Source organism: Sarcophilus harrisii, chromosome 6, assembly GCF_902635505.1.
Source record: "Sarcophilus harrisii chromosome 6, mSarHar1.11, whole genome shotgun sequence".
In the NCBI taxonomy this organism is placed as follows: Eukaryota; Metazoa; Chordata; class Mammalia; order Dasyuromorphia; family Dasyuridae; genus Sarcophilus; species Sarcophilus harrisii.
The window spans coordinates 139,352,488-139,378,583 of NC_045431.1; the positions used below are offsets into that span (position 1 = coordinate 139,352,488).

A 26,096-nucleotide genomic window follows, 5' to 3' on the forward strand; every position below is an offset into this window, starting at 1 on the left:
TATCAAAGCATGGGACACCCTCCCAGGAAAACAAGATAGAGGGGAAGCCTTCACGAAAACAGAGCAAGATCCAAATGAACCCTTTGCTGATTTTGTGGGACGTCTGCAGATAGCTGTCATACGAACGATTGGAGAAAATGCAGCAACAGAAATTATGATAAAACAACTTGCTAGAGAAAATGCTAATGAGATTTCTAGAAGAATTAAACTAGGACTACACAAGGATACTCCTTTAGAGGAGATCATAAGATTCTGTGCCACAGTGGGCACAAATGCCTTTTATACCCAGGATATGGTTGCAGAACATGGAAAGACGTGGTCCCTCTTGTCAAGGGACTTCCAGAGAGACTCTTTAGTGCTTTCAGTGTGGTAAAGTAGGGCATCTCAATGTTGGAATAGAGGTAGAATGAGAAGACAGGATAGAAGAACAACACCCGAAACCCCATGTTCAAAATGCAACAGAGGCTTCCATTAGGCATCAGATTGTAGATTGACTCAGGCAAATGAGTCAGCTCCAAGGCCCCAGGCAAAAATCTGTTGGGGCATGATGGCAGCTGAGGTAATACTCAGAGAGTCTTTTGAAGTTCAATATTAAGATATGATCAATAAGGCAAAAAGCGATCTGATGGGAGAAAGGGATTACATGATCTATCAGCCAAGAAACAATCAGATGGGAAAAAGGGATTGCAATTAGGGAAAATAGAGTTGTATACAGTTGGGACTACTGAAATACCCCCTGGAGAGATAAAATCTGTCCCTGTCCAACCTATGGATCCTTTGCCTCCAGGCACAATAGGCTTGACCATTTCACCTCCTGAGAGTGCTTACAAAACAGTGTTCATCCATACACTGATGTGGGAAACTGTGGAATATGTATCTAATATCCCAGTCACTAATACAGGTAGATTGTTATGGGCCAGAACTCTATACTTGAAACAAGGATTCTTACAAGGTGTTAAGTCAGTGGAATTGATAAAACAATGGTTATCTAGTTTAATATGGTGCTTAATAGTTCTCTAGTTTAGTATGATTGAATTAATCTTACAACAAATAATGGCTTCCTAGTGATATAATAATTGACTTATACTCAGTATACTGCATATAAACTGGGAAAAATTCAGCCAGAGACAGACTTGGAGGGGCTCAGAGACAGACTAGAAGGGGACTGGAACAGACTGGGGCAAGACAGTGGCTAGAAGGCTGGAGCACAAGCTCTCTGACTGAGACAGACTTCAAGACAGAGACTGTTGTGGTGGTTCTCCTGCCTCCCCCACAGAAACCAAGGCATATTCTGGAGGACCTCAAGAAAGCTAGCCCAGGCCCTAGGCAAGGAAACTAGATTGTAAAGGAGATAATGAGGACTTTTGGACTTTATCACCTGTCTATTCTCGTGATGATTATTCAGATGAAACAAAGACTGGTCCAAAGACCTCCAAAAAACCAACCAGAATATTACAGTAGATAATGTATGACTTAACCAGGAGAAGTAGTAGCATCAGGTTTATTGATACAGACTCCTAATAGGCTTCTGACTCCAACCAGCAGAAACCAGGAATATTCTGGACTGCAGCAGTTACAGCTGAACAACCTATGCTCACTATTTATGTAAATGGCATACTATTGGAAGGGTTGGTAGATACAGGTGCAGATCATACAGTCATTAGAGGTGCCAATTGGCCGTATCATTGGCCAAAGATTAAGGCAGATACCTATATGTCTGGCATAGGAGGATCCATACCAGCTGAAGTTAGTGCTGCCCCTATGAGATGGACATTTGAAAATGAAACAGGAGTTTTTACTCCTTTTATAGTTGAAAAAGTCCCCATCAATCTGTGGGGAAGAGATATTTTACAGCAGTTAGGATTACAAGTGAGTACTTTGGCTTTTTAGGCAGGGCTGCTGTTGAAGGCCTGCCAGCACTCTCACCAGTTCCTATTCAATGGAAAACTGATAGACCAGTGTGGATAGAACAGTGGCCCTTAACAAGTGATAAAATTCAGACCTTATTAGATATAGTACAGGAGCAACTTGACCGAGCTCACATTCAACTTTCTCTAAGTCCTTGGAATTTTCCAGTATTGGTTGTAAAAAAGAAATCTGGAAAATGGAGGATGTTGACTGATTTAAGAAAAGTAAATGAACAGGTGGCTACTATGGGAACTCTTCAGCCTGGACTTCCATCTCCTACCCAGTTGCCTGAAGAATGGCCTCTTTGGATTATAGACATTAAGGTTGTTTCTATTCTATTCTTCTAGATAAGGAGGATTTGAAAAGATTTTCATTTTCAGGACCCAGCATTAATTTAGCTGAGCCTTATAAAAGATATGAATGGACAGTTTTGCCACAGGGAATGAAAAATAGCCCTACTATGTGTCAAATGTATGTTGCTGCTGCTCTTACTCCAGTAAGAAAAGCATTTCCAAAAGTAATGTTATTACATTACATGGATGATATATTGGGATGTGCACCTGAGGAGCAAATATTAGAAACGTGTCTACAAAAGACCATAGAAACACTAAGAAACTACAAATTGCATATAGCTCCAGAAAAAATTCAAAGACATGCTCCTTTTTCAATATTTAGGATATGAAGTATACCCTAAGGTACTTACAGTACAAAAACTTTCCTTAAGAACAGAGAAACTAAACACCTTAAATGACTTTCAGAAATTGATAGGAGATATCCAGTGGATGCGTCCAGTGTTAGTCTTGACTACCTATCATTTGCAACCATTATATGACATTTTAAGGGGAGACAGTGCTTTAAACTCACCATGCCAGCTTACAAAAGAAGCTCAAGAGGCTTTGAGAGAAGTTGAACTGGCTTTATTCAATGTGGTTGAAAGAGTAACTCAAAAACCCTTGGAAATATAAGTTTTTGCTACAAAAGAGGCACCCACAGTAGTCCTTCATCACGGACACAGTATGATAGAGTGGTTGAACCTCCCAGCACAATCAGTGCTTGTGGCTTGAATTTTATTAAAGGCCATTAAGAGAGTAGTACAATTATCTGGGATAAGATCTGACAAGATATATACCTTTTATACCAATGTGCAAATTAATGTATGCTGTGAAACCATCCCAAAGTGGAAAATTTTATTGGCCACAGCTCCAAATTTTACACAGGGGTTCCCATTAAAGATAACCCAGCTATTACATAATTGGCAATGAATTTTTGAGGAAAAGATTTCTAAGATTCCTCTTAAAGGACCAACTATCTTTACAGATGCATCCAAACATAACATTTGTGCTGTATACTCTCGTGACTTAAGTATAAAGAGAGTAGTCAGAACTCTTTTTCAGTCTACTCAACAGAATGAATTGTATGCAATCATTTTAGCTCTTACTTATTATCCAGGAGATATAAATATAATATCTGGTTCAGCCTATTCAGTAGGTGTGCTACAAAGAATTTCCATAGTCCAAATAAAATTTGTAGCTTCTAATATAGATCAGCTCTTTAAGGAACCTCAAGAGCAAGTGAGAAAACATCTAGGTAAGATTTACATCTTGCATGTCCACTCTTATAGTGGACTTCCAGGTCCTGTTTTTGGTGGAAATTCAAAAGCAGATAGCCTTCTAACAATGTTAGTCTATACTCCTTTATTTCAGGCAGCCAAAGAATCTCATTCTAAATATCATCAGGCTGCTTGAGTTTTACGTTTACAATTTGGGATAACAAAAGAGGAAGAAGCTAGGAGCATAGCAAAAGCCTGTACAGCTTGCCTTCCTTTCCACGGTCCTACACTCCCTTCAGGGAAAAACCCTCATGGTTTGACACCCAATGAAATCTGGCAAATGGATGTGACCCATTATAAATCTTTTGGTTGTCCATCTTTTATCCATATTGTAGTAGACACCTTTTCAGGATTTATTTTTGCAATACTAACAGCAAAAGAGACAGCCTGAGTGGTCACTGAATTCCTTATACAGGCATTTGCAATTATGGGTGTGCCACAAGCAATAAAAACACATACTAGACCTGCATATACTTCTAAACATTTTGCATACTTTTGTGCACAGTATCAGATTTTACACACCACTGGCATACCTTTTAATCCTCAAGGACAGGCAATAGTAGAAAGGAGAAACAGATATCAAGACGCTGCTCCAAAAACATGGGGGAGCCACAGGTAACCTTAGAGAACTTCTAAATTTCGTTCTCTCTATCATTAATTTTTAAATTTTTGATAAAGATGCATTGGCTCCAGCAGACAGATTTTATAACCTACTTGAAGGGCAGTGTCCAGTGCAAGCAGCTCCACTATCTTTAGATAATCTCCGGGTGATGTTGAGAGATCCAGAAAGTGGTGAATGGAAGAGACCAGATAGGTTAACTGCTTGGGTGAGAGGGTTTGCTTGCATCTGTACAGATGGAGAAGGACTTAGATGGGTACCAATGAGCCGTATTTGCCTTGTCCTTTGAAGAGAGACAGAAAAAGAGAAAAACTTCAAAACAAAGGAGAAAATTCAAGAAACATTGGGTGGTTCCATCTCTGAGTACATGTGCCACTGAAAAAACATGACTGTTAACCCAATGTTTATGGCAATTGACTCATGTACATCAAAAATTGTTGATAAGACTGTTGAAAACTTCAAACTTTAAACCAGCAGGAATCATTGGATTCCCTGACACATGAAGTAATGGATAATAGGTTAGTTTTGGACTATTTCTAGGACTTATGGACATGTATAATTCCTGATGTTGATTCATGTTGTTTGTTACATCACTACTAGCCTGTGCTATGTGCTTTTATAATACTTCCTATGTTGATGGATTTATGTATACCTGTTTCAAGTGAGACCCTTCAGAAACCCACTAATCTGGTTTGGCTCCTCATTTCCCTTTGGTATTTTCATCTCCTTTCCTGAGATGTCAAGGAGGGTGTGATCATCTCCTTTTTTGGTGTTTTCACCTCCTTTCTGAGAAAACAGGGAGGGTGTGACCACCTTTGTTTGAAAACAAAAGAAAGGGGGAGATATATAGGGCAGGAATTCTTAAGGCTCAGTATGATTGTTTAATCCTACAACAAACTGTTAACTAATGATTCTCTAGTTTACATGTACTTAGTGTAGTTCTACAAGATGAAACCTATTCTACAAGATTGACACCTACGGTGATGTACTTATAATAGAGTATATGATTGACACCTACGGTGATGTACTTATAATAGAGTATATAAGAGCCAACAAGGATTGGAAGACATTCATTCCATTTTTATCAGCCTGGTGGTGGCTCTCCTGCATTTCCTCAGTGAAACCAAGACCCATTCCAGAGGGCCTCTAGAAAGCTACCCAGAACATTACAGTATTATACATATCTTAATCTGCCAGGTCCTTGTGATATATGTAAATAGATAGATAGGTAGATAAATAGATAGAGGGGAAATTCTGACAATTATCTGGATGATTGCTGCCTTCTATCTTAACTTTTTCTTGTACTAGAATGATTATATTCTAGCTCTGGCGTAGTTCTAGGAATGATAGATTACATCCCTCCAAATTTTGCATCTTCCCTAATAAATAGAAAGTGTTCTTCACATGATTATAAATTGAGACTATTCTCTAAAGCCACTGGCTTAATACTGAATCTTCACATTATTTATCATGGGGATAGTAAGGCAGATCCAGTTATGTTTCATATGTATACTCCAGCAAAGCTCTGGTGCTTTGAATTAGATCTACTAGTTGTTTTGAAATAGACCAAAACATCTATCTGAGTTGGCCCTAAATTCTATTATGGTGGAAAATATGATATTCCCAAATTAGATTGATCAGTTAGCTGAATTGAAACTCTGCTGAGTTAAATGATTTAAAAAAAAAAAAAAAACTTCTAAATTTTTTTTGTTATCTTTTTCATTTTTTCCATCACCTTCTTTTTTTTTTAATGTAACCCTTTCTCTCTCCCTCCTTGAAAACTATCCATTCAAGGAACAAAAAATAACAAAGGGCAAAAAAAAAAGTGAGCAAAACTAAGCAATACATTGGAAAATGTTGTATGTACTTTACAATGATGTAAATCCTTACAAAGAAGGGAGAGAAATAAGTTTCTTATTATTCTTATTCATACCAAGCTATATATATATGTATATATAATGTCTTTGAGGCTCAGTATTTGGTTCAAAAAATGTTTGCTGGTACTCAGGGCCCTTTATTAAGGGCCAAAAAAATATCACAATGCTGATACAATAAATTCCTAAGAAAAATAAACAAATGGACTCTTCAGTCATGGTCAGGTTTTTTTTTTTTTTCCAATGAAAATGGACCCCATATATTAGCATTTATTTATTTTTTAACTTTTTAAATTTAATTTTTTTAACTTTTTAAATTTCCCCCAATTACACATAAGACAATTTTTAACATTTGTTTTGAAAACTTTGAGTTCTAAATTCTCTTCCTTCCCCCCTCTCTACCCCTTCCTTGAGAAAACACATGTGAAATTATGCAAAACATCCATAAAAATCATTTTATAAAAGAAAGTACATATATTCTGCCCCACTCCTCAAAAAAAAATCCTCAAAAAAATAAAGTTAAAAAAAAAAAGTATGCTTCAATCTGTATTCAGACACAATCAGTTCATTATCTGGGTATGGATAGCATTTTTCATCATAAATTCTTCAGAGTTGCCTTGGATCATTGTATTGTTGAGAAAAGCAAAGTCATTCCAGCTGATCACCTTACATTATTGCTCTTACTTTGTACAGCACAAAAGTATTTGTGTTTTTCCTTTTCTGTCCTTTTAGCTACTCTAATGGGTATGAGATAACACCTCAGAATTATTTTAATTTGCATATTTCCAATGAGTAGTGAATTGTTTTTTTTCCCATATGGCTATATATCACTGTTCTTGAAAGATAATGTATTATTGTGAAAGGGCAGTGACCCACCACCAACTAACAATGTAATATCCAGCAAATTATTTAACCTCTCTGGGCCTCAATTTCTTTATGTATAAAAAGAAAGGATTGGACTGAGATTTCTAGTCTAGTTTTAACTCGAGATTCTATAATTCATAAAATCTGAGTTGAAAATAATGTAAAAGGTAATTTAAATGAATAGTTGTACAAGTTTAAAAGAGACACATAAATGTCCATTTTTATCATAAGGGGCACAGTTATCCATGAGAAGCTAAGATAAATACATGAGTTGGTTGCTGGCCAGAGTTCACCACCCAAAAGAACAAGCTAAAGATTAGGCAGTCAAAATACAAAGAATACAGACTTTGTTCAGATTGCTTTGCAGAAGCTTAGGTTGTTTTAATTTGATGAATCCATTCAACCAGTACTTACTAAGTTCTTGTGAGGTTCAAGGTATTGTGCTATGTTCTTGGGATTCAAAGGTGAAGGAAGGCAGATTTATTCTTCCCATCTCTTTCATTCTACTGTGATTGGGACAGGGACACTTTTAAACAGGTCCGTTTAATACTGTGTGAGGAGCAATAGGGCACTGAATACCCATGGGAGTTAGGAAGGGTTTCAATTTGGAGATGGGATCTGCATTGATCTTCCAAAGAAAACTTCCAAGGGCATGCATTTTTGCTTTCTGCTCATGCATTGTTTAGCCCTGAGAACAATGCTTGCTATTAATTCAGCCCCCTTGCTCAGTTTCAAGGACATGTGTACAATAAAAAGTTCATTATGTCACATGTGTTTCCTTTGCAGAGTAGAAACATTGTTGATATTTGAAAAGATAAGAGCAATAACTTTATTTATAAAATTATTTCTTCATTGTTTCCTATTGTCCTATCCTGTTTCCTCAAGAAATAGACATAACTCAGACTTGTATATGAATCTGGTAAAAGCATCACGTCTTTAGTATCTGTGGGTCAGCCTAACTCCAGAGAAACTCATGATAAGTTTAGCCATCGTATTTGAAATATTTTTGGCCACAGAAGCTCATGATTATCATATAAATTTGTAGGGTTATCCACACTAGCTAATTCATGGTACTTTGTAGTTTTGCAGAATTTAATAAAAACAAAATTATTATTCATCACAAATATTACAGATATAATTGATTTCCACTAATACCCATACTTTTTGATGCTAATACTTATTATCTTGGTGCTATAAGACTGTTGTGTAGGTAGCAGCCATTTTACATGTGGCATTCATTTCAAATTAGTCCTAAGTTTATATAATAAGAACTTTAAAAAATTGTGTAAATGCTAGAAAACTGGCATTCTGTCCCCCACCCTTTCCTCTAGTTTTTTTTTTTTTTTTTTTTGGTGATAATGGTGGTACTTCATTTCTTCCTCTTCTCTACCAAATTCTCCCCCTCCCCCAACAGAAGAAACTAAGTCTTTTTTTTTTTTTTTTTTTTTTAAAGCTGAGAATATTTATTGATTTGGGAGAGTAGATGTTCTTTTTGTACTGAAGAAAGAAGATGCATTAACTTCATGGCTTTGAATGGCAATTTGCAGATTTTAAATGATTCCTTAAGGGTGAAATAAGTGGAAAATAGAAAAAGAAACTAGATAAGAATTTAAAGAATAAAAGTTTTTATTTCATACCTTCCCACAAATGAAATATATTTTCCTGCCAAAATTACATAGAAAATTAGAATGTCTGTATATTTGAATTTCATTAAAATCGCATCCAAAAAATTCATTTTTGGAGAAAAGATTTACTTTATGAACTAGTTAGCCTAGACTTTCAGATATTCCAAATATTAAAATGGATCTGTATATCCATTAAATGTCTATTCCCTTCAGTGATACAAAGCCAATCCCTTCATTTTTACACATCTGATGTTGTTCTTGCCCGTGTCTTCTAAGTTGACCATTGGGGATCCAGCTACTATGTCCTTATCTTCTTTTGACATCCAAAGCATACCAAACAGTACCTGCACAATCCATTAGATATCCTTCACTTTTATCATGTGACTAGCCCATTTTCTTTTTCTATCACATATTCTATCCTATACATCTTTTATTCCTGTTCTTCTTTATACTCTTAATTCATTGTGTTAAAATCTGTTCATTTCCACCATATGACTCCCCATTGTTTTTGAATGTTATTATTTTTTTTTTAATTTAATAGCCTTTTATTTACAGGTTATATGTATGGGTAACTTTACAGCATTAACAATTGCCAAACCTCTTGTTCCAGTTTTTCACCTCTTACCCCCCACTCCCTTCCCCAGATGGCAGGATGACCAGTAGATGTTAAATATATTAAAATATAAATTAGATACACAATAAGTATACATGACCAAACCATTATTTTGCTGTACAAAAAGAATCAGACTCTGAAATATTGTACAATTAGCTTGTGAAGGAAATCAAAAATGCAGGTGGGCATAAATATAGAGATTGGGAATTCAATGTAATGGTTTTTAGTCATCTCCCAGAGTTCTTTCTCTGGGCATAGCTGGTTCAGTTCATTACTGCTCCATTGGAAATGATTTGGTTGATGTCATTGCTGAGGATGGCCAGGTCCATCAGAACTGGTCATCATATAGTGTTGTTGTTGAAGTATATAATGATCTCCTGGTCCTGCTCATTTCACTCAGCATCAGTTCGTGTAAGTCTCTCCAGGCCTTTCTGAAATCATCCTGTTGGTCATTTCTTACAAAACAATAATGTTCCATAATATTCATATACCACAATTTATTCAGCCATTCTCCAACTGATGGGCATCCATTCGGTTTCCAGTTTCTAGCCACTAACAAAGAGGGCTGCCACAAACATTGAATGTTACTTCTAATTCTTTGGAGATTATTATAGTCTATGGCACAGAGCCATATAATAGTATAGATACAGTGTTGGTATTTTTAAACAAGCCTTTATCTTATTTATTTTAAATACATGTTATTCATACCTTTTATGGTTGCCTCACTATCATTTTGCATATTTCTTCCTCCTACTCCTCAGAGAAGCCACACCAAATGTTCATATGAACTATGTGTCCAACTTGTGGCAGAGGCTTCCAAGCTTGTATTGATCTGATCAGCCACAGTCGGACACAAGGTAACTCGACTCTTATCACAGTTTTATCATTTTGAGCCTCTTCAAGAATGAAGGACAACAGCCACTCCTAGTTTATTAATCCCTTATACCAAAAAAAAAACAAACAAAAAAAACCCAGAAATTTAGTAAAATCATACTATACAGTGACTAATTTGACATGGTAGACTGTGTAGTGTATCCTAGAAGTTTGACTTCACTTGTCTTTCATCAGAGATAGATGTGTTTCATTATCTGTTCTTCCATGGTTTTCCAGCTACTCAAGTTTAGCCCTTTTTAATTAATCCTTTCATTTGCATTATTGTAGTCAATATTCCATTGGATTCATATGCCATGGTTTTTTCTTCAACATTTCTCCAATCAGTGTGTGCCAATTTTCCCTCCAAGTTCTTTTTGTTACATCAGATCTTTATTTCTGATTGACTTTTTCTGGGTATATGACCAGTAGTAGGAACATTGGGTCAGAAGGAATAGACAATACAGTCACTTTACTTGCATATTTCTAAACTAAAATCTAGTACTGTTGGACTAATGCATAACTATCGACAAAGTAGTATCTTTCCATAACTCCTTCATATTGACTTTCCAAATCTTGTCATGTAGGCTGGCTTGCATGGTAGGTATAAAGTGAAACTTGAGGCATGTTTTAATATATATTTTCCTTGTTCTTAATGATTAAAAACATATTTTCATATACCCCTTTATAGTTGGATTTTTTTTTTTTTTTTTTTTGGGAAAAACTGCTTGTGTTCTTTGTTTACCCTACCAGGGATTGGATTTTGGTGTTCAGCCTATGTTTCTTTTTTTTTTATTTTTATTTTTATTTTATTTTATTTTTTAATTTAATAGCCTTTTATTTACATGATATATACATGGGTAATTTTACAGCATTAACAATTGCCAAACCTCTTGTTCCAATTTTTCACCTCCTACCCCCCCACCCCCACCCCCTCCCCTAGATGGCAGGATGACCAGTAGATGTTAAATATATTAAAATATAAATTAGATACACAATAAGTATACCCGACCAAAACGTTATTTTGCCGTAGAAAAAGAATCAGACTCTGAAATATTGTACAATTAGCTTGTGAAGGAAATCAAAAATGCAGGTGTGCATAAATATAGGGATTGGGAATTCAATGTAATGGTTTTTAGTCATCTCCCAGAGTTCTTTTTCTGGGCATAGCTAGTTCAGTTCATTACTGTTCAGCCTATGTTTCAAGAAAATCTGGATTATTTTAAAAAATTTTATAATTTCTCAAAGGAAATTCGTATTGCCTTCTACCTCCTGTTTATTCACTAACTCAGTTTTCTGTCCATTTGCAGTCTCTTTTTACCTGTGCCTTCTAAGAGTACCCTTTGTTTCTTTCTAAACTGCTCAGACACCATCTTCTACATGCATGTTTTCCTGATCCCGTCAGCTTCAAATGCCACCCTTCCCCCAAAGTTGTCTTCCTTAATATATAAAGAGCCTTTTTAAGGGCTTTTTATGTGCCTTCCTTGAAAGCAAGACTCTTTTCATTTTTCTCTTTATATCTGCAGTGCCTAACACATAATAAGCCCTTACCAAATAAATGCTCCATTTATATCTTTGATTAGAAGAGAACAGGAATTTCAGAGGAAAACATACACAAAGAACTCATTTTTGGAAGTAGTATCTTGAATTTATTACACATTTAAAAAACAAAAACATAAGTTGTAAACAGTGTTGAATCACAATTTTATAACAATATTTCTGTTTGGATATGAAAAGGTAATGTTTGTTATGTTAAGAATTATGAAAAATTTAGTAAAAAGTGTTGAATTTGTAAATGTTCTTTGTTTTCCTGACAATGATTCCTGAATCATTTACTATCACATATAGGTATAGAAGGTATTGTTCAGGAAACTTCTGGAAATTTGTTGATTTTCTAAAATATTATCTTTTAGGGCTGGTAGTAATCTTAGAGGCTATCTCATCCCAAACCCTCACTTTGCTGATAGAAATTGAGACACTGAGAAGTTAAATAACTTGAGTACAGGCATTGAAAAGTAGACTATGTTTGAAGCTGGAGTCTCCGTTTTTCTACCACATTACAGTTACCCCCACATCGTATCTAAAAGTCTGTATTCTCAAAAATAGCTTTAATAAGAATTCCATAAGTGAAAGGTAATCAGTGGCTGTCACGGAGCCTCACAATTTTAATTTTCCTATATTATCTAGCTAAAAATCTTATGTTAACCATTAAGCTTCTTGCTTAGGGAAATTACTGAAATGAGATCATCAACACATTTTTCATTTAAATATTCTCCTGGTAACTAAGCATTGGCACTTGGTGGGGAGAATGGGGAGGAGGATGACTCTCCTGTTACTTGTTTATAAAAAGAAAATACTCTTTAGCAATTGCCAGACATCCTCTAAGTACCTAGGAGACATTTTGTAGTTATCTTTGATTAGAGTCTAATATGGCAACTCTTGTTTACAACCTTTCAATGTATCATCACAAACTGTACTACCAGGAGAGGAAATAAATCCCTATTTATTAAGTAAAGTGGCTAATTAATATTTTTTTGTTTTAGTAAAGCTACTAATGATAATATTGTTTATTCTAGGAGGAAATCTACACTAATGAGTCTCTCTTGACCTTCATCTTCCTTGGTTTACAATTAAACTCTCCCTAATAATCAAGTTAGGCCTTCCATTTTCAATATTGACTCATGTTCTTTTATGTTATATCCATTTACTTCATCCTTTTCTATGTGCCTGAGTACTTTTCAAGAGAAGTTATCTTCTCTCTTTCTGGGACAAAAGATTATGTCACTGGTATTGATTTATTTGAGGCATAGTGGAGAGTAGGGAGAAGGAGAAAAAGTAAATGACAGAAAATGGATAGAGATAAATAAAAAAGCAGGCCTTGCAGAATCATTGCACATACTTTTTTTCCTTTCTTCTCAACCCATCCTCCTTTAGCCTACACCAAGGAACAGCTCTATAAAAAAATCTATGAGCTTCTTCATTCAAAAAGACATATTTGGAATAGTGATGTCCATTTTACTAATTCCAGTATGAATAAGAACTAGTGAGATTTTCATAGCAAGAAAGAAAGCCAATAAAGTGAAACAGAAATTATAACCAGTTATTGAGTTCTTTCTTGTTTGTTCTCCCATAGCATAGTGGATCATGACATTTACCTCTTAATTATAGATCCTGTTTTGTTTAAAATGTTTTTGTTTTGATTTGTTTTTTTTTTTTTTAAGCTTAGGAGAAGAGAAAAAAAAAAAAGAAAGGAAAAAAGCATTTATTATGCACTTATTATGTACCAGGCATTGAGCCAAACAGTACAAATATTATCTTATTTGGTTCTCATAACAATTTTGGGAGTTAGGTACTATTGTTATTCCCATTTTTACAGATGAGGAAGCTGAGGCAGACAGGTTAAATGACTTGTCCAATATCACACAACTTGTAAATGTCTGAGGATGAATTTGAACTCAGATCTTCCTGACTACAGGCCCAGTACTTTATCCTTCTAAACTACTAAGCTGGAAGAGAAGACATTTTAAGAAAAAATAAACAAACAGTAATATATATTAGAGATGGGTCCCTCTCAAGTTCATATTGTCACAGAAGGTCCAGAAATTAATAATAATACTCTCTACTCTACATAGAGATGAGAACTGGATCAGATCCTTTAGTGAGGTATATCAAAATTAAAAAGGTTTTTCTGAGAAGCTAGTGATTGCTTGGTCACTGGATATTATTAAAACTTTTCCCTTATCTTGGTTGTTGAAGAAGAATGTTGCTACTCAGGTACTAAATGACAATTGATTTTAGTGGTTCCTCCTAATCTTATGATTCTAGAATATGGCACAACTAACAGAATTTATGTGGAAGATCCCAACAGTTTGAAGTACACTCACAATTAATCTTTAAGAAAAGGTTTTTTTTAAGCATTGAATGAAATGGAACTTTATTGATTCTTATTCTTCCATGACTATTATATATAATTTGGGTTCTGGTTATCTTAGAGTTAATCTCTTTCTATATCTATGTTTTTGGAAGACTATCTGATTAAGTTCTGCTATAAAATTTTTAGCTTCCAATGGACTGTTATAAATAAGACAGTAAAATTTCCTTTTCCCCTTGTGCTGGGGATTGGAAAGTACATGTAATTGTGATTTTTCCCCCCAAATGATTTTATGGATAAATTGTATTTCCATCTTTCAGCACAGTGCCATGGACAATAAACATTTGTTGATTAAATTGGCATTAGCCAAATTGTGCTGTATTCAGAGATTTTGTTGTTAAGTGTTAAGTATCCTTTCAATTTTTTATTTTTTTAGACCGGACTTATGATTCTACTAGTATAGAGAACTCCCAGTAAGATACTCCTACTAATCCTATCAGTACCAGTCTTGTAACTATTTATATTCTTAGAGAATTGCTTGAAGACATTTGGCCAGAGTCATGTAGTCAGTATGTGTCAGAGAAAGGATTTGAACCATATTTTTCATTGCATCCTTGATGCCTGATAGGAATTAGATGTTCTTTCTTTGGGATTGTTGTTTGTCTTTTGTTCTTGAAGAGGGCTATGACATCAGGGAGGTGATGCCATGACATAAAAGTGAATTAGATTTATTTAGATGAGGGAGGGCTGTGCAAGGTCATCTGCCTCACTTTCCCCTCCAGAGCCATCAATGACAAGGTATAGTGACAAGAGACTGGAGATGAACCTGAATGTAGTGGAACACGTTGGCCTTTTTAAAGTAGCAATTTTCTAGTTCTCTGTGTCTTTTTGCTACTTGTGCTTTTGAAATGCAAATTTAAAATAAATCCTAAGGATGTAGAGTTCTGATACTAGAGTGAGAATCAATATCACCCCTCTCCTGCCCCTCAATATGTCTCCTTCATATGCACCAGACCAAATTCAGATCAGGAAAGGCAAGACTAAGTCCAATAGCACAAAACTGAAATTCAACTACACACAATTCAGCAGACCCAAATCTGGGTCAGAAACTTGAAGAGGTTAAACTAGTAGGACACTGAACAGATATCTTCCCCAAAGCTTGTATTTCTCTAAACTGAGTTGTAAAAACAACAGAAGAACTTAAAAAGAGAAGTTCAAGACAGAAATTCCCCTTCTAGAAGTGAGTAAAGCCTAACTTAAAATAAAGTTCAAGGTCAAAAAGAAGGTTGGAAGAATGAACAAACATAAAAGATACCTGACCATAAAGAAGTAATATGATATCCAGGGGTGGAAGTGAGGATATTCCTCATATCACCTAATATAATATTCCTGAAAGTAAAGCATCAAGGATGATAGCCAAGAATAATCTATCTATCCAAACTTGTATTTTAAAAAATGGATATTGAATGAAATATAAGGCTTCTAGGCATCCCTTATGAAAAGACCAGAGCTGAATAGAAAATTTGTCATTTAAACACAATTCAGAAACATAAAAAGGTAAATATGAGGAGAAAATTGTTTTTTAGGATTAGATTACTTAGTTCCAATTAATCTTTAATCTATGTTCCAAAGGTTCTTTGTTAAATGTAGTTTTTATTGCTTTCTGTCTCAAGAAAAATGTGTTTAATATTTCTGCTTTTATGCGTATGTGTAGAGCAGGGACCTAGAGAAAATCCTTTCATTTCCTCATCCAAGATTCACCTTTTGGGTAAGATTCTTAATTGATTAACAAGGAGAATTGCTTCTAAAAAAGTATCCCCCCCCCAAAAAAAAAAATTTAAATACCAAAAAAGTTCATTTATGCATGCACAGCAGAAGATTGTATTTGAAACAACTAATCCATACTTTATACAGTTTAAAAAAATTCTACATAATACTTTCAAAACTGGCCTGCTTATCTTAATCTGTAATCCCTACTAACCTTCCTTCTTTGAATAAAAAATTGCTTCCCAGCCATCATTTCCTACCAATCTCACATTTCCCACTCTACACTTTTCCACCATGACTTCTCTACCATGTCCCAGAAAACGTCTTCATACTGGAAGATCACTTTACACCTAGAATTCATATCGTGGAAGTATTCTGTCCCCCTGGGGGTAGTCTCTTTACCTGCTTGGAAGACTCCTCCATAATTTCCATGTAAGGAAGATGCTTCAGGAAATTTTTCTACCAGGCTGTACTCCTCTCCACTTTTCCAACATGCCTCCCTCAACCTACTTTTAGTTTAATTTTATGTGTTGACTTCTCCATTAGAATGTTAGTACCTTTGAGGGGTTTTTTGAGCCTCCCTCTTTTTTCCCCCCTGTATTTTATATTCCCAGTGCTTAGCATTATGCCTAGTACGTTGTAAATACTTATTAAGTGTTTGTTGACTGATTGACTGATTGAATTTTGGCAATCAGAATTGAATTTTCCTATCACTGAATCATAGATGGAGAACAAAAAAGGAACTTTATAGTGCATCAGATTTAACCCTTTCATTTTACAGATGAGGAGGAAATGGAGATGTTGGGAAGGATAAGTAACTCCCACGGTAGTGTCTGAGGCAAGGTTTGAATAAGGTATCAAGTTCTCATCCTCCCAGTTCAGGTATTCATACCCTGGAATAGAGCAGAAACCTACTATTCCTGACCTCCCTATTTTAAAACTTTGCATAAGAAAAGGGACTCTGCCTACCACTAGAACTGAGTGAATCCTTTATTCCCTTTGGTTCCTTCCTCTCTGTCTCTTCTGTCATAGAGTTGTGCCAGTTAATTTCCTTCCTTATCATAGGGAGAAAAATTAGCCCCACTATTCCTCTCAGCAAGGAATCTTTTAAGAATAACAGAGAATTTTTGTGTCTATTAAAAGCAGCCATATCACGTTAATAATATAATGCCACATGTAATACAATTTATACTTTCCTCACATCAGTTTTGTAAACTAGATTAATAACACGTGTTACCATTATCATTTTATCATAGACTCATGGATTTAGGGCTAAAAGGGATTTTACAGGCAATCCCACCACTCACTTTACAGATGAGAAAACCAAGGGACTAATGGGTTTATTGCCTTACTTAAGGTCACATAGGTAATTGTGTCAAGCCAGGACTCAAATTGAGATTTTCCGGCTGTAAGTCCAGCATACTTGGCATCAGGCCATGCTTCTTATTGTTTATTAATTTTAGAAGGACCTATCACTCTTTAGATTTCTAAATAACTGAAAACAAAGTAGTATTTTTTCCAAGGCATATTTTATGAATAAGAAATCTAGAATGCAATTTGTGTACATATTCAGTTATTTGAAATGTAACATATATACATATACAACATTCAACATTTCTATAAAAAGAGATTTCATGAAGATCCTTTAAAACAAATCCCTCTGCTCACTCTGGTTTTCTTTTACTCTCCCTGGGAGTTGCTTTGTTATTGAAAATTGACAACTTTGCAATTAAAGTGATTAATGTTGTACCCTGGTGTTTATGGGGGTCTAAGGTCATTAGTCCCAGAATTGGATGTTCTGTGGGAAACTGTAACATGGAGACTCTCTGCAGAGGGGGAGCCAGCTCCTTTATGAATGATTGTTGACATATATTTTAAGTGTGTATGAATGAAAGAATAAGTTATAGTGAACACTGTAAATAGTTTTTATCATCTAATTACCACTTGAGAGGTTCTTATTTCATTCCCTGAAGCCAAGAATTTTTACTGAATATCTACTAAAAACTAAAGAAACTTCATTTTTGATAATGTTAAATTAGGTATAACTTTAAATGCTTAAAAGCTCTGATGTTGTTGTCATGAGCACTTCTTTTAATACAAAATTGCAGCTGTAATGTTAAAAGATGATATATATTAGTTTTAAAATATGACAATGTAATTGTCTCCTGATTACAAGAATTGAGGCATATTACTTTTTAGTATTTTTGTATCACATCCTTGTTTCAGCAGTTATGTGATTATTTTTCCAAAAATTGTACTCAGATCTGGAAAAACGATAAGCCACTGCACATGAGATTTTTGCTTCTGTTTTATATTCTTTTTATCTTTTATCCATGAATTTACCTCAGATTTCTAGTTCATGTAAGAGGGATTGTATTAGATTATTTTTGATTCCTTTCACTTCTAAAATTCTCTAACCTATCTCTGTAAGATCCATGATGTAAGTAAGGCTAGTTGGAAAGTACCAAGGATTTTTATTTTGGCTTCCTGTTTTATAAAGTCAGTCAACTTTCAGAACAACACATCCCAATCACACAGACAGCTTTGTTCTTTTAATTATGTGTGCTTGGGATAATACTGGACTACGACTGAGTATCTCAACATGATGACTTAGCTCAAACTCACTAGTTTTACATGAAGGAAAAGGAGAACAATAAGCAAATTGTTAAGCCTATGGCTTGGAGCCATTTTTAGGACATTAACTGCTTTGAAATGCACATAGTGAAAAAAATTACTTGTAAGGAACAGAATAGTAGAAAGGGAGCTCTATATTTTTTACTTGTTCACTTGTATATAAAATGCAAACAAAAATGATTTTTAAAAATCAATAGTGTTTTTAATCTTTAAACTATCAGTGGCTTTTCATTTGATTTTCATAAGATAAAGTATCATTCCTTGGACAAATGCCAAGCAAATCTTTTTTTTTTTTTTTTAAGAAACATTTCATTTTTCTTGCATTTCCCATATAACCTTTGATTCTTGGGAATGAAAATTCTCTTCTATTCATATAGTAGGGTTTTCTCTTAAAGAATATAGTTATGAAAAATACTTATGTTTAATTACAGTGTTGCATTTATTCCTATTTGCCTTTTAAAATTCATAATAACTAAACTCCAAACTCTTTTCTTTCTTTTTGCAAATTATTTTTCATGCATTGTACATTCCATTTTTCTATTTTCCATGCATACATTCTACTCCCTATCTCTGGGCTTTTACACAAGTTGGTTCTCATTCCTGGAATGTACTTCCTCCTCACTTCCACCTATTAGAACTAGCAGCTTTCTTTTAAGTCTAGCACAATATCACTTCCCACAGGAAACTTCTGCTTATTCCCCCTAATTGCTAATAGTACACTCCCAGAAACTACTTCATATATATTTTATATTTATTTTTTTAAGGAGCATAAAATCTTTGTGTCTATTACCATTACTTCCTACAATAAACTCAGAAGGTTAAAAAAAAAAAAGTGGCCCTGTAAAAGACAGAAATTCAAATTTCCTGGTACATAGTGGGAATTTTAAAAATTCTTATTGAATGTGTGAATGAAGGAACAATAATAAATCAAAGAAAATACTCTTTGGGAAGATTTCAAGAAATCTATATTTTCCTCAATCCTGATCAACTCCAGACATGATTAAACATTTTTTTTTAACTTTATAGAAGATCTCTTAAAATAAATATCCCTTTTTAAACTGAATGAAACCTAATTAATCATTCATCTTACATTATGATTTTTGTATCACTCTTAAGTTTAATGTACTAAATGGATGAAAAAAATTTTGTATATTATACCCTGGGGAAAGGTTTTACCTTCTTATAGAAAGAAACAACATATAATTAGAAGTGAATGGTAATTTGGTTTGGGATGTCATGGTCAATGAAGCCATAACGAAGAGGCAGCTGCTTCCAATAGGAATAGTCACATTGATTTGATTACTTCTTTTAAAAGAAGAGGATAAAAAATAGAGTTAAGTAGGGTAGGGTAAGGAATGGATTGTGAGATCTGGGGTCAGCTGGGTGGAGTGGGCCATGTATGATTGTGCTACTTGACCTCATCTTGTCAGGAGAACCTGGCCCCAAAGTCATGGTTCCAAAGCTCAACCTTTGGATAGCAAGCACATCACATGCACTGTAATGGTTTGTGAGCCTCTAATATTGAGGGAAAGACTAAATGAGACTTAAGATATCATGAGTGTGTCTGAAGTATTAACCGCTTCAGTCCTGACAGTTGTAAGGTACCTGTTTTTACTATTTTGATTTAAAAGATGAAGAAACTAGTGTGGAGAGAGAGAATAAGAGAAAGAAAATTGAAGTACATTACTCAGTAAGTCATGTTCATTCACTTTGTTACAGGATTATCATATTTTTGGGATTTGGAAGGCAGATTAGATTGCTTTTTAACTCAATATCTTACAGTATTTATAGGCTATCATTTGGAAGAGAGTTTATGATATTCTCTGTTTTCTGAAGTAAGAATTAGGTAAATTACAGTGAGGCTGACTGGCTTAGGATAAAAAAAGAACATTTTATAATCAGAGTTGATCAGAAGTAGAATATAACTTCCTTATGTGGGTATGAACTGTCTTTGGAAATAGTCTGAGGCCCAAATAGCCAGGGATCACACAGGGGGAATAAGAACAAGTACAGAATAAGTGTTTGTTCTAGATTATTTCTATTTTTATAAGATCTAAAAGTCTGTGGATATCTTCAAAAATCACATCTGAAACAGAAACATAACCTGTCTGCTTTCTACTTACTTAAAAATATAAATGAAATAATTTTCATTTACTTATTTGGTAAAAAATTTTGTCTTTGTTTTGTATGAAGATGACAGACAGGATCCATCAGATGACAGAGTAACTCTAGGTGTGCCAGAAGCCTTCAAAACCATAACACCCAACCCCCTTATTACACAAATATGAATGGCTGCTCTATTTGAACTCAGGTCTGGGGACTCAAGTTCAACAGGTTTTCTACTGCAATACTGCTTCTTTATATTTGTATTTATAATTTATTATTGTTGACTCAAATTTTCAGACAGAACCCAATTTGGAGATTAAGATCTAAATGCTTATATACATACATGCATATATATATATATATATATATATATATACACACACACACACACACACACACACACATATACACATATATGAAAAATAAATTTATTCTTACATTTTGCTAAATTGTTACATAGATAATCAACTTGTCAATTTTAAAAGAGTTCATGATCTGTGGCATATTCTCAATCATTTTTTTTTGCTAGTTTCAGTGAGGGAATAATTTTACAATTATGTCTTATTGTGAAATTTCACTGTTCTCCACGTCTATTTGTTTCCTTAACTTGTTGCAATAAATTCAGGTTGTACTCCCTATTCTTGTTTTCCTCAATTTCATATTTTGTTATTCATAACTTTTGTTTCCTGAACATATACATCCTTTGAATATAGAGAGATGGTTTTGTAACAGGGCTAGAAGGAGAGAATATATAGACTAGGCTTGAAAAATTCCTCTGAAGTAATCTTTAAGGTAGAAAATTTGCAAAGAAGATGCACACATTGGCTACTATAATCCAACTATTAATTGTAAAAGTCAAAGTTAAATGAAAACTGTTGAGAACACCATGATTGTGTTGCTAGGTTGAAGATACAGTGATTAAGGGTACAACTAACATCTGAGTTTTCAAGGGAATACATTCTAAAATTGCTTCAAAGTAGGGAACTATGCAAACACTCTGCTTTATTTGAGATAGAGGAGAGTTTGAGATAAGAGATAGGAGTGCCAGGTTGATTAAATAAGTCAAGGATCAGAGCTAACACCTGTTGGTGAGATAAATCATTATCAGTTCAATTAAGCAAACATTTATTTTATTTTCAATTCTTTTATTGGTGTTTTTTGTTTTTATATTTTATTTACTTCTGATTATATTTTTCTCCAAACCATCCCCTGGAAAAAAGAATTAAGAAAAAGGGACAGTTAGTTGGTGCAGTGGATAGAGCACCAGTCCTGAAGTAAGGAGGACCTGAGTTCAAATTTGGCCTCAGACACTTAACATTTCCTAGCTGTATGACCTTGGGCAAGTCACTTAACCCTTATTGCCCGGGGAAGGGGAGGGGAAGAATTAGGAAAGAGTACTGGGAAAAGCAATTCAATAAAACTAAATAAATGTCATTTGAGTCTGACAGTATATGTAATATATTCTATACCCTATTCCCTTATCTTTGCAAAGAAAGGAGTGAAACATTCAAAACCACATATCAAATATTTTATTTTGAGATGTTTCTTCTAAGAAGTAGTGATTTATGAAATAATTTCCTTCTTGTTTTTCTTTCAGAGCATCTACTACACCAAAGCCTGAACCAGTTTCAGTTCAGAAGGTAAGTTTTTAATGAAAAAAAAAAAAAAAAAAAAAAAAGAGGAATGTAACAATTAATGGTCTCCCTTGAGCAAGTTAGTTTTAAATACTATCTCAGTTAACCCCAGTGTCCAAGTTGGGGGGGGGGGGGGGGGGGGGGGAGGGGATAGTTTTCCATGCTTCTTTTATTTAGAAGATTTATTGTAATTGTTTTTAAAAACATACAGTTACTATCTTTGTTTACTGTGAGATTGGCTTTTAAAGAATTCAAGGTCTTATTTTCTTCAGAAAGTACATTTAAGAAAAGATGACAATAATAAATATACATCCAAAATCTGGACATAGACTCTTGAGGACACCTCAGAAGTCATTTAATGGTAGTTTTTGTGTCCTAAAAAATGATTTCTACTTAGCCGTAATTCAAAGACTTGTACGTATTCACTTACATGACTTGACTTGTTACCTTGCATTCCTACATTATAATTTTGTTAGTTACTTAGTTAAGTGTGAATTACTCATTGTTCTTTTTTATCCTTTTGCTGTAAGGCTCAATCATAATATGGTGTCATCTTTTATTCTTTAAAAAAAAATTGCATATAGAAGCAGCATGGCTTAGCCCTTGTTCCACCTCTGACACAAGTTATTTAAACTTTCAGTTGACCCATGCTACTCCCTAAGACTATAAATTGCAGAGAGGGTGTCATTCTGCAGTAATAAAAGAAGCTTCCTTAATGATAATCCCTATAGCAGTGAAATCATAGATTTCAGTTATTTTTTTCCTTAAAGTACTCTGTTGAACTTAATTTTAAGTAAACTAATATAGAGTCAAGAATTTTTCACTTTAGTCTTGCTTTAGAAAGTGAAATTTTTAAACAAGAATTTGCCATGGGGTAAGCTAGGTAAGCAGTGGCTCTGGAGTCAGGAGGATCTGAATTCACATTCATACTGACAAATGACACTTAATAGTGGTATAATCCTGGGCAAGTCACTTAACTGAAATTGCCTTTCCCCTCCTGTGTCCCCCCTCCCCCAAATGTCATGAAGGAAAAATTTCACTTAAAAAAAAAAGTCCTTTCCCCATATGTTAAATATGTTGATTATATTATTTATTTTTTAATTATGCTGACATATTTTGTTTTTATATGCCCTTTATTTCTAAGTATATTCCTTTTTCCAGTGAGTTCTCACTTTTAGAAACAAATTTTAAAAGGTGGGAAAATTATTTTGCAAAAACTAAATAAAACACTAGTTGAATTTAACAGCATGTGCAGTGTTAATTTGTTTATTTTATTTAAAAAAGAAAGAAAAAGGAAATCTTTGATTCTGTCTCTAAAGTATGACACAAACTATTTTTTTAGACAAATGAAAAATTCTAAATTTCATATTGAAATGATAAAAGACCATACCAAATATTGGAATAAAATTCTGAATTTTGATGCAAATATGGAAATAGGATTATGTTTTTGAAAACAGATAATCTGTCATATAATTATGGTATGTTAATGCATATTAATATTAAATTAACATGTTAATGTTAATGAAAAAAAGTGGCAAGAACCATTTCAAAGATTTGTCTAATAGTCTAATGACTATTTTAGAAACTGGTTAAAAATCACTGGACTTAGAAAATTTTTACATTAAACAAAAATAATGTTTTAAAATAAAGAATTAGAAATAATGACTTTTTAAAAAAGGAATTAGGAATATGCAGTACATAATACTGCTACTTGCTCTGAGCTAATAATGGGCATTGTAGTACAGTGGAATTTCTTAGAAGAGCAAATAAAGTTGTAGATGAAATTGAATTTCAGAGCCTGGATTTACTGGTATATTTGGTTTTAAAAAAACACTTTGTTGTCTGCGTGGGACTGGAATAGGAGTTAATCTTTTAAAACTTTGAATTATATTTAAATTTATCATGTAATTTTGATGAATAGCACTGTGTTCCTGCTTAATTGACTAAATCCTCTATGAATGTCTTTACATTGATTTAAAATAAATGTTTATATTTTGTTTTGCATCTGTGTTATGCATGTTAGGATTCCTCATTATATGCATGCTAAATTATATTCCTTGTTAATTTTTCACCAAGTAATGATTTGGCTGCTAACATGAATGTACCTTATTTTTAATATCAGCTGAATATTCTTTTCAATCAGTTATCTTTTGCATGTATTTGGTGTGTTCTCTGTGTGTTTTATTTTTATTTCACATAGGGAGAACCCAAAGAAGTAGTTAAGCCTGTACCCATTGCATCCTCTGCTGTGTCCAAAGTCACTTCCACATCCAACCTGGCCTACAATAAGGCACCACGGCCTTTTGGAGTTGTATCTTCTCCAAAAGTCACATCCATCCCGTCACCATCATCTGCCTTCACCCCAGCCCATGCGACCTCTTCATCACATGCTTCCCCTCCACCAGTGGCTGCTGTCACACCTCCCCCATTTGCTACATCTGGACTGCATGCTAATGCCAAATCTAGCGCCGACCAGCCTTTTCCTGCCTTGAGCTCTGTTAAAACTGCAGTTAATGTCCCATGGCAGCCCGCAGCCACGAGCCCTTATGCCAACGACACTGCCCAGGAGCTAACTGACGGGCAGAGAAGAGGACCACAGGCTGACAATAAACAGCAAAATGGGTAGGTGGCTAAAGGGCGCTTTCCTGCTTTTGTCCAGTACTCCTTTTTTTCCAAGAAATTTAAGAAAACATCATCAACCTAAATCCAAAAACCTTAGATTTTTTTTGGGGGGGGATATGAGTTTGATTTGCTTCATTAAAAAATAAGAGTTTATGTGTACACAACATTCACTTCAATGGCAAAATACATAACTGTAATTACATATTGTAACGTGCTATTAACTTCCTGACATATGATGTAATGTTTTGTTTTGTTTTGTTTTGTTTTTTGTTTTGTTTTGTTTTGTTTTGTTTTGTTTTGTTTTGTTTTGTTTTGTTTTTCTTTCCCTCAGCTACAAGCAGCTGGCACTTAGAATGCAAGGCATGCCTGGAAAGGGTTCTGTTAATCCCGCTCTCTATCCTCCAATCTTTCTGCTTTCAGGTGATCACTAAAAATGAATAATCATTGAGCTTACATTAGCCAACTAGCTTGTGCTATTATTACTTGGAATTGAAGGAGAAATAAGGCATTTCTAATCAGAGATGTAAAAGAAGAGTAGCAATCATGCCAGAGTCCAAATTTGACTTGAATCCTTTATATGCAGTAAGTAAGGCAAAAAGCTGGTAACTGTATAGGACACTGAGACTGAGCTTTGAGGTTTATTCTTTTTTATCCTATGTAAGTGATACTTTAAAAAAAAAAAACACATACACTCAGAGGTGATCTCAGTTATGATTAATCTTTTTTTACTGACATCTTTTATTCTTACATCACCTTTATTTCCAGAAATATCCTGATTCCACTTCTTTATCTCCTTATAACAAAGAATTATCAAAAAGAAAAGAAAAAAGAACCAGCCAGCAAATGTTAGCAACATGCCAACCACGTGTGACATATTAAATAGTGTTCCACCTCCATTGTCTTTCAGCTCTGCAATTAAACTGCAAAAGTGCATCTGGCATCTTACAATTTCATAGCATTGAGGCTGATTATCATTGTTCTGTGGTTCTGGTCATCATTTATATTGTTTTCCGGGCTCTGTGCCCTTCCCTTTGCATCACTTCATAATAGACTTCTAGTGAAGATGTTTACAGAATTAATTTGAACTCTTACTATTTCACACTTAAGAAGAAAATAGATATTTGAAGGTAATAATCACAAACTCTTGATAACTTTTCAATACATAGATGTGGTCCTGCCTTATCACTTCTCCACTAAGATGGTATGTTTTATCATCCTGGCATGGGGGCTCTAGAAAGCAATGGTACATTTTGTCACCCCAACTTGGGAGCTCTAGAAAGCAGGACTCAATATTTTAATCACCCTGGCGTTAGGGCTCTAGAAAGCAATAGTACATTTTGTCACTCCAACTTGGGGGCTCTAGAAAGCAGGACACACAGAAAGGGAGAAGAATAAGAAATACCCATGATAGCTTTAAAAATGCCAATTTTAGAGACACTATAATCAAAGTGAAGATAAAACTCAGTTCTTTCTATTTAAA

The 26,096-nt window shown here is 34.4% G+C and overlaps 1 protein-coding gene across 7 annotated transcripts in view; it reads left to right on the forward strand.

The window, feature by feature from the left end:
* PDLIM5 (PDZ and LIM domain 5) overlaps nucleotides 1–26,096 on the forward strand; it is a 198,549-nt gene that overhangs the window by 86,726 nt on the left and 85,727 nt on the right. For 4 of the 7 annotated variants that reach the window (XM_031943965.1, XM_003772866.4, XM_031943969.1 and 1 more), the window contains exons 4-5: nucleotides 21,958–22,000; nucleotides 24,195–24,616. In XM_031943965.1, coding sequence (XP_031799825.1) covers nucleotides 21,958–22,000; nucleotides 24,195–24,616 — 465 coding nt within the window. The remainder of the gene's footprint in view (nucleotides 1–21,957; nucleotides 22,001–24,194; nucleotides 24,617–26,096) is intronic. The other 3 variants (XM_031943967.1, XM_003772867.4, XM_031943970.1) reach the window with 1 other exon arrangement.